Source organism: Pollicipes pollicipes, unplaced genomic scaffold (genome assembly GCF_011947565.3).
Source record: "Pollicipes pollicipes isolate AB1234 unplaced genomic scaffold, Ppol_2.1 Scaffold_4881;HRSCAF=5763_pilon_pilon_pilon, whole genome shotgun sequence".
In the NCBI taxonomy this organism is placed as follows: Eukaryota; Metazoa; Arthropoda; class Thecostraca; order Pollicipedomorpha; family Pollicipedidae; genus Pollicipes; species Pollicipes pollicipes.
In genome coordinates, this window is record NW_023596576.1 from 6,630,847 (window position 1) to 6,646,765 (window position 15,919).

Here is a 15,919-nt window from a genome sequence, read left to right on the forward strand (position 1 = left end):
CAGCGTTCTCGTTGCAATCCAGAGTGGAGATTGTGAGGCATGACAAATTTTCCAGAACAGAGACTTGAGCTACAAACGCTTCCTTCCCAGTCATTTCAGGAATGTCATAGTGTAATTAGTGATAGCGGTTTTGCACCGATTTATATCCCGACACGAAAAGCCTCCGTATGCAGACTCATCAGCAGTGTTTTAGTTAGCTGCGGCAGCATAATCTGGCGAACGCGCGGCATTCGGCAGCAGCTGTTTATTTGCTCCCAGTGCGTTGAGACAGATAGGTATCGCCACAGTTGGGCCAAAATAACAGAATATTGACTTTGTCGTCACAGGCAGACGATCATGGCGTCTAAAAATGGCCCTACTGTCATGGGAACGGACGGACGGGACTTTCTTCACCGGCAGAAAGTTGCTTCGCAGTATCAAGTTAGGTGAGTGATTAAGGCTTACATTCCGTGTTTATCGATTTTGGAGACAGTTGTGCAGCTTCCAACAATGTTGAATAATCAAGCATGTTAATTTCCAAGCACTTCTATACTCATTCTGATTTACAATCCTGCGTTGGTAAAAGCTTGTAAGATGCATACATTGCTGGAATGTGGCTACACCTGGTGTAACAGGACCATATTTTGCCCTACTGTCATAGGTCATTGGTGTGAAAGGCAGCTAAATTTTCCCACCGTTATTGGTCATTGGTATAAAGGGATCTAAGAAGTTAAAGTTCATTGGTGTAGTAACAAGGAAAAGTGTGGTCAACCCTTTTTAACATCTCATTGGCAAATTGGATATTAAAGTATGGTGGCTCACAGAATGGAATAAAAGAAGTCTTGACCTAACATCAGACATTTTTGAAAGCTGGGTGCAGTGTTGGGAACTTATCTGTCCCCTAGGTGCTAATCCTAAGGCCTGCAAAGAGCTCCAAGAGTTTCCAAGGTACATTTGGGACAGCCTATAGAGGTAGCCTCTGCAGTCCTGGGTAACCTCAAAGCAGCCTTGCTCATGTCACAAAGTTTGTTGCTCTGACTAAGCCACTTATGCTTTGAGGTGGTGTGAGGTGTCCCAGAATAGCATGTCCTCTCATTGCTGGGATCCTGCCATAAAGTTTATCAAACCTGTCACACAATATTGTATTTGCCCTAACCTTGCCCAAGTCAACCTGGCTAAGAGCTGCCATTTCTTGAAGACTGGTTTAGCCCTCAAATTTTGGATGCATTTGTATTTGACCACTTGATGCTACCATAATGCATGGCTTTTCCTATGCAAGTCACCATGAGCAGGATCAAGGAGGACCAAAGTGGGGTGACAAAAGGAGGATAAGGGTTAGGATGTAAGGTTATTGAGATGCAGCAAGCAAGTGAGGGTTCAAGCTTTACCTGGTCCTAGCTGATATAATGCCCTCTCAATATCTGAGCCATGCTGTCCAAATATCATGTCATTGTATGTTTGGAAGTTTTCCACACTTGAAGCTATTATATTATTCCTTTTTGTATTATTAAGAACTTTTGACATTTTATTTATAACCTCTATTTTCTTTACAGTGTTCAGGCAAAAACAAGGCTGAAGTTCTGCCTGTTTCTCCATCTGCTTCTCTTCATTGTTATGCTCATTAAACTGTCACCAGATATTTTGGACAAGTTGAACATATTCATCCTGGAAATTGAGGAACTTGAGATACCCCAGGTTTGTACCATCAGTATGAAAGACTGCTAGTATCATATGTAGAAGCCACCCATTGAACATGCCATCTTTTTTAAACAGCAGATGACATGCAAGTTCTTAATAATTCCATTGGCTTGTTTTTGTAAGTATGTTGGATGTTGGATGTGTAATTCTTGTATTCTGTGGCAAAACATGCTTTTGGCATTTGGTATATTTTTGCAAAATAGTTAATAAAATGTTATACAACTTGAGGTAAATTTAACCATGTCCATTGCATGCCCTTTCCAGCCTTTGAAGTGGGAATATGTATGGAGCTTCTGCATGTTATATTCTCTCTTTGCCTGGTCTGCTTGCAAGAAGAACAACACTCTTCTGCTTCAGGTTTATGCTGGTGAGTTAATAACATTGTCAGGGAACAGTTTAATACATGGCAGGGATGCTGGATGAGGCCATTGGTTCCAGTCACTATTTTATCCATATTTTTCCATGATACATGCTTCAAACATCCTAGTCACTGATGCAGATCAGGCTGACTCGATTTGGGTTGAGCATGTGGAAGGCTGTGGTACCTGCTGGTTATGGTATTCCATGTGCTGTATTACTCTTGCAGCATTGCCCTTCATCCATTTGTTCATTATGCTGTATGATAGTTCCATACATGCCAGTCTTAACGTGGGCCTTGGTAGTGGCACATTTGGTGTGGTGGTATTAAGCAATGACTATGTCAGTCCTTCAAGTTATGACATCTTCAACCAGATAAAAGGTGCAACATTGGGAAAATCTCTGCTTTTTTTGCTTCTGATGGGATTCAAATCTGCTTTTTAACAACAGTTTCTGCCTGGTCCTAGCAAAGTTGAGTTCTGAAAGTTGATGTATTGGGCAGCCATCTGGTCAAAACACCCTGATAGAACTCCCCTAGCACCTGGAGCTATGATTGGCATGGCCTGCAGGTGGCATCGTCGCCCTCGGTCTGGCGCCTGCGCTGTTTGCGCTCTGCTACTACCTGCCCGACGTCTACCGGTTCGCGTCCAGTGGCTCGGCGGAGGGCCAGCTGGTCTGGCAGGTAACGGCGCGACGTCGGGTAAACCCGTGCTCGCGAGACAATGGAGAGTTTTCTAGGATCCCATGCATGGGTGGAAGGCACTGGGAAAACGTGGCATACTGAAGCTACCAAAAAACGAAGGTACTGGGACTAGGCGGCACTACGACGAAATGCTGATATTGTAGTTACCCGAGTGAAGGTTGGTGCTGTCGCTGCCACACCCGTTCTGCCTGACCGCTTGGTCGATTGAACCCCTCACCATATATCGTTACGGCTGTGTGGCACAGTGTACAACATAAACATCTGACAGCAGCGTGCTGGCGAGGCGTGTCGTACGAGTGTAGCTGCTGCCGGACCGGAACGGTGCTGTACGCAGTCGTCTCTGACGCCCGTGCTCTCGGCAGGGGTACCCGTACTCCATGATCAACCTGGCGTTCCTGCTGGCGGCACTGCAGGTGCACGCCTTCTCGCTGCTCTTCTCCAGCCGGCTGCTGGCCGCGTGGCGGGTGCGCGGCGCCGGCAAGGCCCAGTAGGCGGTGCGCACGTGCGGCGAGCGCCGCTCCTGGGACGCCCGGACGCGCCGCGCGCCGCACGCGCCACCCGGCCGCCAGTGATCGGGGACGCCCTTCACGTACTGCCGTGTTAGCCTCACTCTAACTGTCTTCCTGACGTTTTGGTAATATGATAGCGATTGAATCTCTTCCGTTGTTACCGTTGCCGGATAGTGCCGTCCTCCTCCAACGGAGAGCACATTGGTCCTATATGTCAGAGTGCGCGGAGTGTTTTTCATTTTTGTACTTTTTTGGTGAGGGTGTGATGCAGTCCGGGGCAGGGGTATCGCGCTCGGGACGAGACTGAAGGAAGGTACGTGGTTTGTGCCATGCTTGTTACCCCCATGCATGCCGATGGTACATCATAAAAAACCAGCATTTGCTATAGTGTTTTTATTAGACGTAAATGTGTGCTAACATACAAAAGACAAAAACCTACATTTCGTTTCCAGAATGCGCGTTTATCTGTGAATGAGTGATGACGCTGTCAACAATTGTGTCCCGTTGCAGGAATGTATACTCAATGTTTTACTTTACTTCAAACTGTAAGTTAAGTTTAATATGCATCACTCATGCCGAACTCACCTCAAAATTTTAAGCAACAATACACTCACAGATTCACAACCACCCTTATACCCCGTGGCAGAATGCTACAAAGCTCTATATTAAATTATTAAATAAGTCAGTGAGCAAAGATGGTGCTAGTTCGTTAGTATCACAGTGCCGTCCAGTGTATAAAGGGTTTGGAAACAACATAACTCGCTTCTACCGGCGCCTCACGTCCCAGACGTGCGTCAGCCTTCTCCGCCCGCTGGCCTGTGAGCAGCGACCCAGTCAGCCAGACGCCGCTCACGTCCCAGACGTGCGTCAGTCTTCTCTGTCCGCTGGCCTGTGAGCAGCGACCCAGTCAGCCAGACGCCGCTCGCGTCCCAGACGTGCGTCAGTCTTCTCTGTCCGCTGGCCTACGGGCAGTGACTCAGTCAGCCAGACGTCGTTGGCCGCTCCACAACCCCGCACCCGTCGACGTGTGCGGAGCGCCAGGGCGGCGCGCGCCCGCCTCCTAGCTGGAGCCGAACTCGCGCATCCAGCTCTCGTACTTGTCGAGGTCGGCGGCCGAGACGGACTTGTTGCATCGGGCGATGGCCTCGCTGAAGTCGTGGTCGGTGACGGGCAGCTCGAGCTCCTCCTTGGGCAGGGCGCGGATCTCCTCCGGACGTAGGCCGGCGATCTTGCGGCGCATCGACATCATGGACGCGTCCCTGCCGCATGAGCCGCCAGCGTCACATACGGACCGGGCGGGCCGCCAGGCGGCGGTCACGGCCACAGTCACGGTCGCGGGGAGGGGAGGGGGTGGACAGCGGCCACCAGCGATACAATACGGCAGCTACGGGGAGCTGGAATGAGCTCCCAAAGCTGGGATCGAGCCGCACGAACCTAAACATGGCAGGTCAGGGCGACAGACCGACCCCGTCTGCATGTTCGCCCGCGCTCGCGGCGCATGCTTGCCCCCACCTGCAGACGTTGGTGATGTCGGCCCCCGAGTATCCGTCCAGCTGATCGGCCACGACCTTCAAGTCCAGCGTCGGGTCCGCCTCCACCTCCCGCAGGTTGATCCGCAGCAGCGCCTCCCGACCATTACCTGCGGACAGCAGCACGAGGACGCTCCGTCAAAGCGCCGACGCGACCCATCCTGAGCGGCGACGCCTGGCCCACCCCAGTGCTGCACCTCGGGGTGGAACTGATGAAATAGTACCGTGGGGGAGAGAAACCGGTCTTTTATGTGGGGAGGGGCCCCAGTTTCTCCTGGTCCCCCTTAGTGTGCTACGACATTCGGGTGGTACATAGTACGAGGGAAGGGACATTGGGTATTTCAAGGAGACACGAGGTTCCACCAATGCTTGGAACTAGTGTATAATACCCGCACTCACCCGACAGGGACACACTTAGAAAAGGGCAGCAAGTTAACTATTGTTTCTCGCTTATGTCCTTCCGCCAGTGAATTTACCAACAGTCCCCCCTCCTGCCCCCACCACCACCCTGTTCTTACAACCATCCAAAAATCCGTACAGCGTGGTTGTGTGACCTGCAGTGAACACGGTGGAGGTTGCAATTACACCATCGCCCTGCACCTCAGAGGAGGCGGCGGGCATGCACCGACCGACGCACCACAGACGTCCGTCAGCCCACCTCCACCCGCGCCGGACCGCTGCACTCACTGTTGGGCAGTGGGATGTAGATGCGCTTCTCCAGGCGACGACGCAGCGCCTCGTCGATGTCCCAGGGGAAGTTGGTGGCGGCCAGCACCATCACGATCTTGCCCGGGTCGTCCTGCGACGAGCTGATGCCGTCCATCTGCATCAGCAGCTCAGACTTCACCTGCGGGCGGCGGCAGGCGGGCGTCACAACGCGGCTGCCGTCCGCTCCGTCCCGCCCCGCCCCGCTCGGCGGGCCGGCGGACGGCGGCGGGCGGGCGTCACAGCGCGGCTGCCGTCCGCTCCACCCCGCCCCGCTCGGCGGGCCGGCGGACGGCGGCAGGCGGGTGTTACAGCGCGGCTGTCGTCCGCTCCACCCCGCCCCGCTCGGCGGGCCGGCGGACGGCGGCAGGCGGGCGTCACAGCGCGGCTGCCGTCCGCCCCGCCCCGCCCCGCTCGGCGGGCCGGCGGACGGCGGCAGGCGAGCGTCACAGCGCGTCACATTCCTGGGCACAGCCGTGGACCATCGACACGAAGCCACATGAAACGCTGCCGACACGGTGCAGCCACTCCGAATCTGAGGTCTTTCAGTGCCTTTGTTTCGCGGGCCTCCGATTCTCAAAACGCATGAAAACGCCGATGTCGACAGTCAAGACCGGACGCATAGCCCTTCCTTATTGATCACTGAGTGTTCGACAGAGCCCCACCCCCGGTTCAGTGAGCACAGGGCCGTGTGGCGGCACGGCGCGGCCCGTCTCCACGGGGCGCCAAGTGCGGCGATCGCCCCAGCGACGTACCCGCCTCGAGGCCTCGTGCTCCGTCTCAGAGCCTCGCCGCGAGCACAGAGAGTCTATCTCGTCCACGAAGATGGTGGACGGGGCGTAGAACCGTGCCTGTGGACGACAGCCGCAGGTGACGGTGTGGGCGGGGCACGCGTCTACCTAGTTCCACACGCCGAGGTCACGATCAGCTCAAAGTCGTGGTGCAATAGAAAAATCCCGTTAGACACATGATCCCACACTACAAGCGTCACACCTAACGCAAAGAAGGCGACACTACGCTACCATCAGCTCAGAAGCGTCGTTAGCCGGCACCAGTCGGTCCGACACGGCCTTCCTGCTCCTTGCGCACCGCCCATGCCGAGTGTCACCGGCCCCGCCCGCCACACACCATCTCGAACAGCAGGCGGACCAGCTTCTCCGACTCGCCGCGGTACTTGGAGGTCAGCGTGGAGGAGGAGACGTTGAAGAAGGTGGTGCCGCACTCGGTGGCCACCGCCTTGGCCAGCATGGTCTTGCCCGTGCCGGGCGGGCCCACCATCAACACACCCTTCCACGGACGCCGGATACCCTGCCGACAGTGACGGAAGGGGGGGGGGGTCATCGCAGCGCCGGTCAGAGAGCGCTACCATATCGGGCGCACACTCCGGGGCAGAAACAGGGCAGAGACGGCAACAGTGCGGTGCCGCTACCTCACGTGTCTTGGAGAGCAACAGTGCGGTGCCGCTACCTCACGTGTCTTGGAGAGCAACAGTTCGGTTGGGTCGGAGTTGGGCGGAGGAAGCGGTTAAAGAACTTATGGACGGGGATCCGACAAAAACAAGTCGCTAAACTGGACACCTCCGCACGTGACTACCGTGCAATTCCCTTTGTTCCGAAGGTTTTCCAGTGACAAGAAAACACAGTCGAGACAACCATCACGGTTACTTGCCGCAACCACAAATCGCCGTCGAACCACCTTCGCAGTGTGGTGGCGCCCACTAAGACGGGCCACTGTACCACCACGGGAGCGCCACGTCGACCACCAGCGAAGCACCACCTCGGCCACCAGGGGAACACCACCTCTACCACCAGGGGAGCACCATCTCGGCCACCAGGGAAACACTACCTCGACCACCAGGGGCGCACCACCTCGGCCACCAGGGGAGCACCACCTCGGCCACCAGGGGAACACCATCTCGACCACCAGGGAAGCACCACTTCGGCCACCAGGGAAACACCACCTCGACCACCAGGGGAGCACCATCTCGACCACCAGGGGAGCACCACCTCGACTACCAGCGAAGCACCACCTCGGCCACCAGGGGAGCACCATCTCGAGCACCAGGGGAGCAGGCGTGGCCGCACCTACCTTGAAGAAGTCCGGCATCCACATGGGCAGCACGACGGCCTCCTCCAGCAGCCGCTTGGCCTCGTGCAGGTCGGCGATGTCGTCCCAGCGCACGTCCGGGTTCTTCTGCACGATGTCGCGCTCCAGCATTTCGACCAGGTCGCGGTCGTAGCCGGACGGGTCGAACCGCTTCTCCTCGTCGTCCTCGGCCCCGCCCTCGGCGCCCGCCTCCTTGCCGTCGGCACCCTTCTCCGAGCCCTGCGGCGGCGAGGCGCCGTCAGGCCCCCGTTGAGGCGGCGTCTCACGGGGCGGTGATGCCAGCACGCGACTGGAGGCCGAGGCTGACAGCGGGACACGGCCAGCGGAGTGCTGACGGCCCAGCACCGAGACCGGTGGGTGACGTCACCAATAGAGCCGCATGCCAGCACCAACGACCCATTGGTGGTAAGTTGTATGCTGTCGGGACGCAATAAAGCAACCCATTTTCGCGTGCCGCGATAACCTCAAAATATAAATCCTGGAATACCCACCCCAACACCATAAACTGGGAAGCCGTTTTTCAATCGCTGTTTTGCAATTAAAAGATTGGCCGTACTCCTTCAAAAGTCAGCAGCGCTGGATTGTAACAAGGAAATCACTTCACCTCACACGCGTTTTACCAACTGATATCCACGCACCGAGGGGTGCGGGAACTAGGGGGAGGAAGGAGTGGCTGTTACCCTACAACTGTTTGATAATTTAACATTTAGCCTATGGGTGTTGACTGGAAATAAATAACGAGCAATCGATATTGACCACCAACTCGGGAGACCTCCAATGTCTCTGCACACACCCACAACAAGCCCCACCTTATCATCAGTCTTCTTGTCGTCCTTGCCGCCCTTGGCGCGCCGGTCGCTGCTCTTGCTGTCCTCGCGGCGCGCCTTCGAGGTTCCACCACCCGTCCGCTTGGAGGCGCCACCGCCGCTGCGCGAGTTGCGCGATGGTGGCTTCGAGTCGGCAGCCTTTTTCGGGCCACGCACGGGTCGTACCTGCGGCGGCTGCCTGTACAGACGTCAGGGGGCAGCCAGGGACGTCAGGGCAGACACGGGAGTAAAGGGGAGACACGGGTGCCACGGGGTGGACACGCGCGTCGGGGAAAGACACGGACGTCACGGGAGACTAGAAGCACGGACATCAGGAGGGAGACACAAGCATAAGAGGACAGACACGGGCATCAAGGAGATACAGGTATTAGGGAGTAGACACGGACGTCAAAGGGGAACACGCCCGAGAGCGTGGGATAAACGCACAGCCTGAGGTCACAGCGTGGCCACGTGTGGTGCTTGAGAAACCATCAGCACGGCTGGGCTCTGACCGATTGGTGAAAGCGAGCAACAGAGGGACAGCTGGTGATGCTCATGATCCGCTGAGCTAAGCTACGCTAGCCCAGCCCGCCGATCAACAGTCGGAAACAGGTAAGTGGGCGAGCGAGCCAGCAAGGCCGCGGCCTCCATCACTGTGAGGTGGTCGGCCGGGCGGGCGGCCGGGCGCGGCGGAGACTGACTTGTGCTCTGAGGTGGTGGGCGCCGGCCAGACGTCCGGGTCGCGGGGCGGCGGCGGCGGCCACACGTCCGGATCGCGCGTGGGCTCCTCGAACGACGAGGCACGCAGCGAAGTGCCTGCGCGCGGGGCACACGGCTGGCGTCAGCCTCAGTGGCGACGCCCGTGTTACTACGCGGATTGTTTGCGTCACAACACGCCCTGGAAGCCCGGGACAAGTGGTTTCCGGCAGCGAGGTTACCACCAGACCAGATCAGCAGCGGGGCGACTCTGCAAGGGTGAGTTCCGCGCGTAACACTTGAGGTCCCATCCCACCGTTCGATCAAACGGCAGACCAAACGCCGCCTCCGAAGCAGGAGACCCTGACAGGTGCCATTTGTCCACCTAGCGGCGGTCGTCGGGTTGGAAGGCCTCCCGCGCGAAGGGACTTCACTGCCCAAGCGGCCCCCTTGGCTGCGTACCAGGGCCCGCACCGCCGTGTTCGACACATCGGGGCGGGAGGAGCACGAGGCGGATCGACTCTCCGGAAACCAGAAGGGCGGTGGTGGCAAGCGCAGTCGCAGCCATGCCGCAGCCGGCAGCATCTAGTTTACCGACGGCTCCTCCGAGCGTACCCACTGACTGGTGGGGAGGCCCGTGCCGATCAGGGCAGGTGGCGCCCCCAGCGGCGGCGGCTCAGGACGCAGCTGACTCCCAAAAGGGAATCAAGCGCTTCCGATTCTGCACGAACTCACTCTCCCTCGTTTCCCACCTCAGTAGAGGCCCGAGAAACGATGACTCAGGAACCATCTCAAAGATAGGGCGATCCTTAGCCATCCTGAGTCGGCATGAAAACAACGTCCAAGTTGCCAGCGTTCCAGGCCACGCGAAAATCAAGGGCAATGAAAAAGCGGGGAAAGCAGGCAATGGGGGGGGGGGGGGGGCTCCAGCTCCAAAGCAATGTAGGCATCGACCTCCACTAGCGACCGCAGCTAGCTCAGCTCTCCAAAGAGCGTGGCTGAAGAACTGATGGGACACCTGCCACACGACCGTGTCGCCCGAGCACGTCCACAGAAGACCGACCGGGGATAAAGCCTGGAGTATGAAGATGGCTGGTTCGCTCACGAGCAAGTGGCTCTCCTCAAGTCCGCGCCAACTAACGCCCGCTGTCCCGTGCTACGCTGATCCGGTGGAACAGGCTTCGCAACGACTGTCTGTGCCCAGGGTATGGGGCGCTGGAGGACACTGAGTACCCCACACATGACTGCCAGCTCTATCAAGCAGCTAAGCCAGGCCTCCTTGGCCACACTCCAATGTTGGCAGTGAAGCAGGCCGACCCAAACGCCGTGGTTCATTTTATGCGTGGGGCCCGGTGATCGGCCGACCAGATTCGCCGGACAACAGAGGGAGCCCTCAGAACGAAGGCACTGCAGAACAGCATCCACGAGCCACCACAGCGCCCCTCTTTATACATTGCTGTTATGGGATTTTCTTATACTGACTTCCAGCCTGGATGCTGAGCAATAGGAGAATAGTCCCCATTGGACATTCCTCCTCAATTTTTCATCACGACCCCGGAGTCCTGCATTTCCCACATCCTGGTGAGTGTGTTGGGGGGACGACGACCTGTCCAATATCATGCCAGTCCCTCACGCTGCTGATCACAGACTCGCGCTTCCACAACCATGCCCGAGCAAAGCCGGTTGACGCCTGGAGGCCACACGAGCGCCGGGCCGGTGCTGCTCACCGATGGGCCTGCTGTCGTGGCTGTCGGCGCGGAACAGACTCAGGGTGTGCGTGATGCCGTTCACCTGCTCGTACTCGCGAGCAATGTGCTGCTGTACCTGCGGCCGGGCACGCCACGTCAGCGGGGACAACGGCTCAGCTGGGGAAATATACACAACAGCAGCGAGACAGTTGGAGAGTAAACAAACATACCAAGATATGTGATCATTCAGTACAGGCGTGACATGACATGACATGATGATGAGATGATGATGAGATAAGAGATGAGATGACAGTTCACTTAAAAAAATGACATGTTTCATATGTGCCCCATATTCAAATATACTGTGACAACTGCCAAATATACATGCAACATTTCACAATACATTTGGAAAGCCAGGCATGCAGAGAATCTGGATATCAATAACAAATGAGATAGCAACCTGCTGCCACTTGAGCTTCCTGGATGGGTCCTGTATGCTCTGCAGCAGCCGGTGGATCTGCTGCACCACTCCCTGGTAGTATACAGTGGCCGACTCGTAGTTGCCCAACAGAGCCATCTCACGGGCCATCCGCGTACTCTCGCATATCTCACTGATACTAGCCATCTGTGAAAAACACCACACCTCACAGATATTTTAAAGACAACCTGAAATCAGGCTTCACACATATGTCTCAGATCTAAAAGCACTGTTTCAAATAAAGTCACAAATTAATCATCCCATGACTTCAGATGTTATAATTGCCTTGGCTGCCATTCTCATCTGTTGTATTAGAATGCACACAATGTTTCAGCCAGTTAATTTTTCACCATTTGTCAGCTGTTGCTGAGTCCTAACCAATGGCATGGCATTTGGCTCCAGCAATGCATGCACACATGCGTGGCCCAAATTTTCTCCTTGGAGTCACTAAGATACAAACAGGAGTTGACTGTTCCCACCATCTTTTCTGACAGGCATGCATTATAAAGTAATGATATCATTGCTATCAACTTCTTGAATAGCTGTCCTGTTTGTCAAGCATGCTCTTTGGGTTTCTAATCTAAAAAGTCTTTCAGGCACCCATTCCTACAGAATATTCCTATCACATAGCCTACTGCTTTCTTATTTATATTTACCTATCTGTTAAATGCATATCAAGATGCCTTTCTTGACTGTGTCTGGGTTGTGTGACTGAAAGTTCAGACAGGTACTGGGTAACATAGGTTTCTGGTATGCTGGTGTTATACACATGCTTTTGTCTCCCAACTCTGACATCAAGAAAGAGTAGCCTGTTATCTTCCTCCAGGTTCTGCAGTGTGCTGGATAAATGGTTCCAGGCTCTCCTCAAAGAACTTTGTTACACCTTCCTGATGTAGTCAAGAGGATGAAGGTGTCACTGACCTAGCACAGCCACACTGATGGTTTCAGTGGGGTGGTTTCCTATCAGAATATCTTCAAAATGTTCCTTGTAGATGACAGAGGTGATCCCATGACTACTCCTGTGACACCCTAGTGGCATTGTTTATTTGGCTGAAATGGGAATGTCACAACAGAACATGAGCAGCTCATTCATTGGGATGCCCGTTCTTTCCACGAGCAGGAGCTGTCCAGAATCATTGTTCTCCATCCTCTTCTGCACAACAGGTTTGGCCAATTAATACATTTAATATGCTAAGACTAACAACATTATTGTTTTCCAATCTGTTCTGCACAACCTGCAAGGCAATTTTTGACATTTCATTTGCTAGGGATAGTAAAACTGTTTAAAACTATAACTATAGACCATTCAGACATATGCATAGACACATGACATACAACACATGACATATGACAGACATATGTACACATGTCAGACATCTGTATAGACATATGACATCTCATCTGCTAAGAATGATCAAATTGTTTTAAAACTAACACTATAGACCATTCAAACATCTATGTTATTAAAGGAAATGTTACATGTTTGAAGATATTGAAGCATACATAAGGTATATTGCAGTAAGCTCACTCCTAACTATTTTTTTAAGTAGGAAAGACCACTCTACACAACCCAATTTCCTGATCCATAAATATGCTCAATATGACAGTGTTTGATTACATTACCACACCTTGCAAAGCATGGAGAACAAACTAATGTGTGTGTGTGTGTGTGTGTTTTGTCTGGAAATTATGATCCAAGATGTTTACTATTCAAACCCAGCAATTTTTTGCCCTAATTGTAGCATGACAACTGGAGTAGCAGAATTTGAATGCTGTCATTATGGTGCCATGCTTGCCTGGGTGACCTTGAAATAGTCCACACATTTTCACAGGCATGTAGCTCAGAAACTAGAGGTTTAGGTCATAAGAAGGGAAGAACTGTGAACTGCATTAAATGATCATCAATATTGCCATTTCTGTTCAAAACCACATACAAATGTGGAACACACCTTTCACACATTTTATTAAAAAATATAGCTTTAACATTTAAGGTCTCTAATTTTCAGGAAATCCATACCTATGATGCAAAGAAGCAGAACCCACATTGCAACAGAATATTTATGCTTCTGAAATTATCACCAGGGAATGTCTATGTCTGACTCACTCCCCACACCAACCTGACTATCCTTGCTGGTTGGGTGTTAGGCACAGATCACTTCAGCTTGGTTTCTGAGACACAAACCCAGCACCCAAAATCTCTTGTGTGGTGGAAGGATAGGCAAAAGACTTTCCTAACAGATTAACATGGTTAGTGGTGCAACAAATCATTGAGGCCCTTGGTAGACTTTGGTCACACACAAATGTCAGTAATTTTCACAGCTGGTATCTGCCTAACCAAAAGACACACCGTTTGTTTTTTTCTATAATTCGCCCGATTTCATGCGATGTTAAGTTCAATGTCAAGCTGAAGACGTCTTTCATTCACGGATGTACCAAATATAATCCAATATTAAATCACAACCCACCTTATGCGCAAACCTGATATCCGTGGTCCGAGAGCAGCCTGATATTGATTTCCAATCGTTCTTGGTTAAATCGTAACGTGACAATTCTTCAAAAACACAAGCACATCCATCTACACGAAACCACAAACCTCTCACCTCAAATTCACAACCCGCAGCCTTTGTACCAAGGCCCCACTAACTGCCTAGACACATCATTCACACTGGTACGAATTCGCGTACAGGTGCGGCATATCTATCAAGGTCACTGTAGTTTGTAGTCAACTGAGGCTACTACACGACGTCAGGAAACAACTACTTCCATGGTGAATTGAGCAAGCCACCAATATATAATGTGAGTCTCGAGACCGATAAAGATACATCAAGAGATTTCAGTACTTATAAGTGACCCGACTCCCGTCGTATACTTACGCTCTTAGGTCAATGAACATTGATGACATCATATTTGAAACCAGCTGACGGGTTTTGACTAATCTCACATGTTTGGCGCGCATTTCGCGCCGCATTTGTAACCCAGTAGACATCCCTAAATGGTAAACAAAGAGTGGGCAGAAGCACTTAGGTGGGGTACGGCTGGTTAGGTGCATGTACGATGCATACTTAAGTTTTCATGCTATCCTGGCGAATGAATCAAGTACCTGCACCTTTATAGCATGTAAGTATGAGCGTTGGTACTTCTGGTCCTCTTATGTACTCTTTAAAGAAGAGTTGGATGGGGACAGCCCAACGATATTTCGGATCCCAAATTCGGAATCACCTAACGTGCCGTCCCCACTAGTTGTGTTCTCTCTTGGGTTTATGCCATGTAATGGCATGCTCAAATAACATAAAATGTAGCCTGCTTCCCATATTGGTGGGACAAGCCACACAGCTGAAATGCATGGCAAGGAAGTTGCGTAGAACGTCTCTATGCAAGGATTTCAGGAACTCTCAGGCAAGGATTGGGGCTGTGTTTAGGTTGTGTCCCACTGTTGCCACAACCAAATTTGCAGAAATCTGTCATGGTTTGCAGACTTATTGTAGTTATAGACTGTATCTGTAAGTATTTCATGTGGAGGACTGTTCCAAGAGTTGATTCAAAAGGGTAATAAATTCTCTCAAGCAGTCTTGTTTGCCTCCAATTTCAAAAGTTTCATGCAGTGATCTTTTATGATGTAATACTATGTCCTTTTCTTTTATTGTCAACCAAATTGCCTTGGTACCATTTTGAGTTTAAAGCATATCTCTTGGTTCAAGGTTGGTTTGTGGTCCCAGTGCCCCATCACATGATTATGTCACTGGGCTCTAATGGCAAGACTGCAAAAATGCATGTTATGTGAATGCATCACTGCATAGAAGCAGCATTCAGCACCAACAATTCCATCACATGCACTCCATAGATCTGAGTTCCTAGCTGGGTACACTTCCCCCATCTAGTTTGTTACATTTGATCTGAATATTAATTCATGAATTTCAGGCAATCAGAGATCCAGCTGAGCCTGAGGCATCCCTGCAGGCCTATTTGATAAGTTTTCCTCTTCCCTGCTTAACTGGATTTGTCACAGGTTTTCAAATGTGTTATGCTCAGTGCCATGACAGATAACTGGGTAGGTGGGATGGATGAGGCACAAATTGATGGGGCTGTACTCTTCACATCCATATATTCAAGATGTGTTCAGAGCCATGTCTGTTTACCAGAACCCCCCAGTGACATGTCTTGTGCAGGTGGCCTGTGCTTATTAGGCATGAGTCCCTAAGATGTTGGTTAAGCAGTAGTGGTTTCAAGCACAATTTTGTCATGCAATGCTACATGATACAGTATTGTTGCAGCAACCATCACAAACAACATTTCTCAAACAAGGCTCAATCGATGCATGACAGTATCACATGAGGGATTCAATCTCCATGTAAATGCAGCTCCTTGAGAACCAAAGCGCTTGAAGAGCTGTTCCCAATGTACCAACACAATTTAGAATGTCTAAGTAAATCCCAAATAATTAGTTTCCAGGTGACCTCCAGTGCTGTCAGCTCCAGAGCAGGCACAAAGCTCACATCAGCATCAGCATATCTCCACTGGGAGCACTGGCGATGGGAGCAGGCCCTCACCGCTCCCCCATCTGCCCAGCGTGACTCACGCGCCGACGGGGCGGCGTGCGGCGCGCGCGCGATGCGCCGCCGCCGGCTGCTGGCCGGCCTGCTGTGGGCGGCAGCTGTTAGCTGCTGC

At 52.5% G+C, this 15,919-nt stretch overlaps 2 protein-coding genes across 4 annotated transcripts; one reads left to right on the plus strand and one right to left on the minus strand.

Annotated features, from left to right (window-relative positions):
* The first annotated feature begins 256 nt into the window (after window positions 1-256).
* On the plus strand, window positions 257-3,479 carry LOC119101006 (protein jagunal). Its single transcript, XM_037224245.1, has 5 exons — window positions 257-425; window positions 1,533-1,674; window positions 1,942-2,044; window positions 2,604-2,716; window positions 3,100-3,479. Exons 1-5 carry the CDS (start codon window positions 337-339, stop codon window positions 3,226-3,228), a joined length of 576 nt encoding a protein of 191 aa, XP_037080140.1. The 5' UTR covers window positions 257-336; the 3' UTR covers window positions 3,229-3,479.
* Window positions 3,480-3,623: 144 nt separating this feature from the next.
* On the minus strand, window positions 3,624-13,933 carry LOC119101005 (katanin p60 ATPase-containing subunit A-like 1). Of its 3 annotated transcripts, none has more exons than XM_037224243.1 (11): window positions 13,855-13,933; window positions 11,237-11,401; window positions 10,816-10,912; window positions 9,094-9,208; window positions 8,396-8,591; window positions 7,569-7,805; window positions 6,609-6,788; window positions 6,236-6,331; window positions 5,463-5,622; window positions 4,759-4,885; window positions 3,624-4,505 (listed from the first exon to the last, which is right to left on the minus strand). In XM_037224243.1, the coding sequence occupies exons 2-11, from the start codon at window positions 11,399-11,401 to the stop codon at window positions 4,307-4,309; spliced, it is 1,572 nt and encodes a 523-aa protein (XP_037080138.1). In that variant the 5' UTR covers window positions 13,855-13,933; the 3' UTR covers window positions 3,624-4,306. The 3 variants fall into 3 exon arrangements, with proteins under 3 accessions (XP_037080138.1, XP_037080137.1, XP_037080139.1); XM_037224242.1 differs by having other exon boundaries at window positions 13,720-13,914; XM_037224244.1 differs by lacking the exon at window positions 13,855-13,933 and adding an exon at window positions 12,176-12,514.
* Between the last annotated feature and the right edge of the window lie 1,986 nt (window positions 13,934-15,919).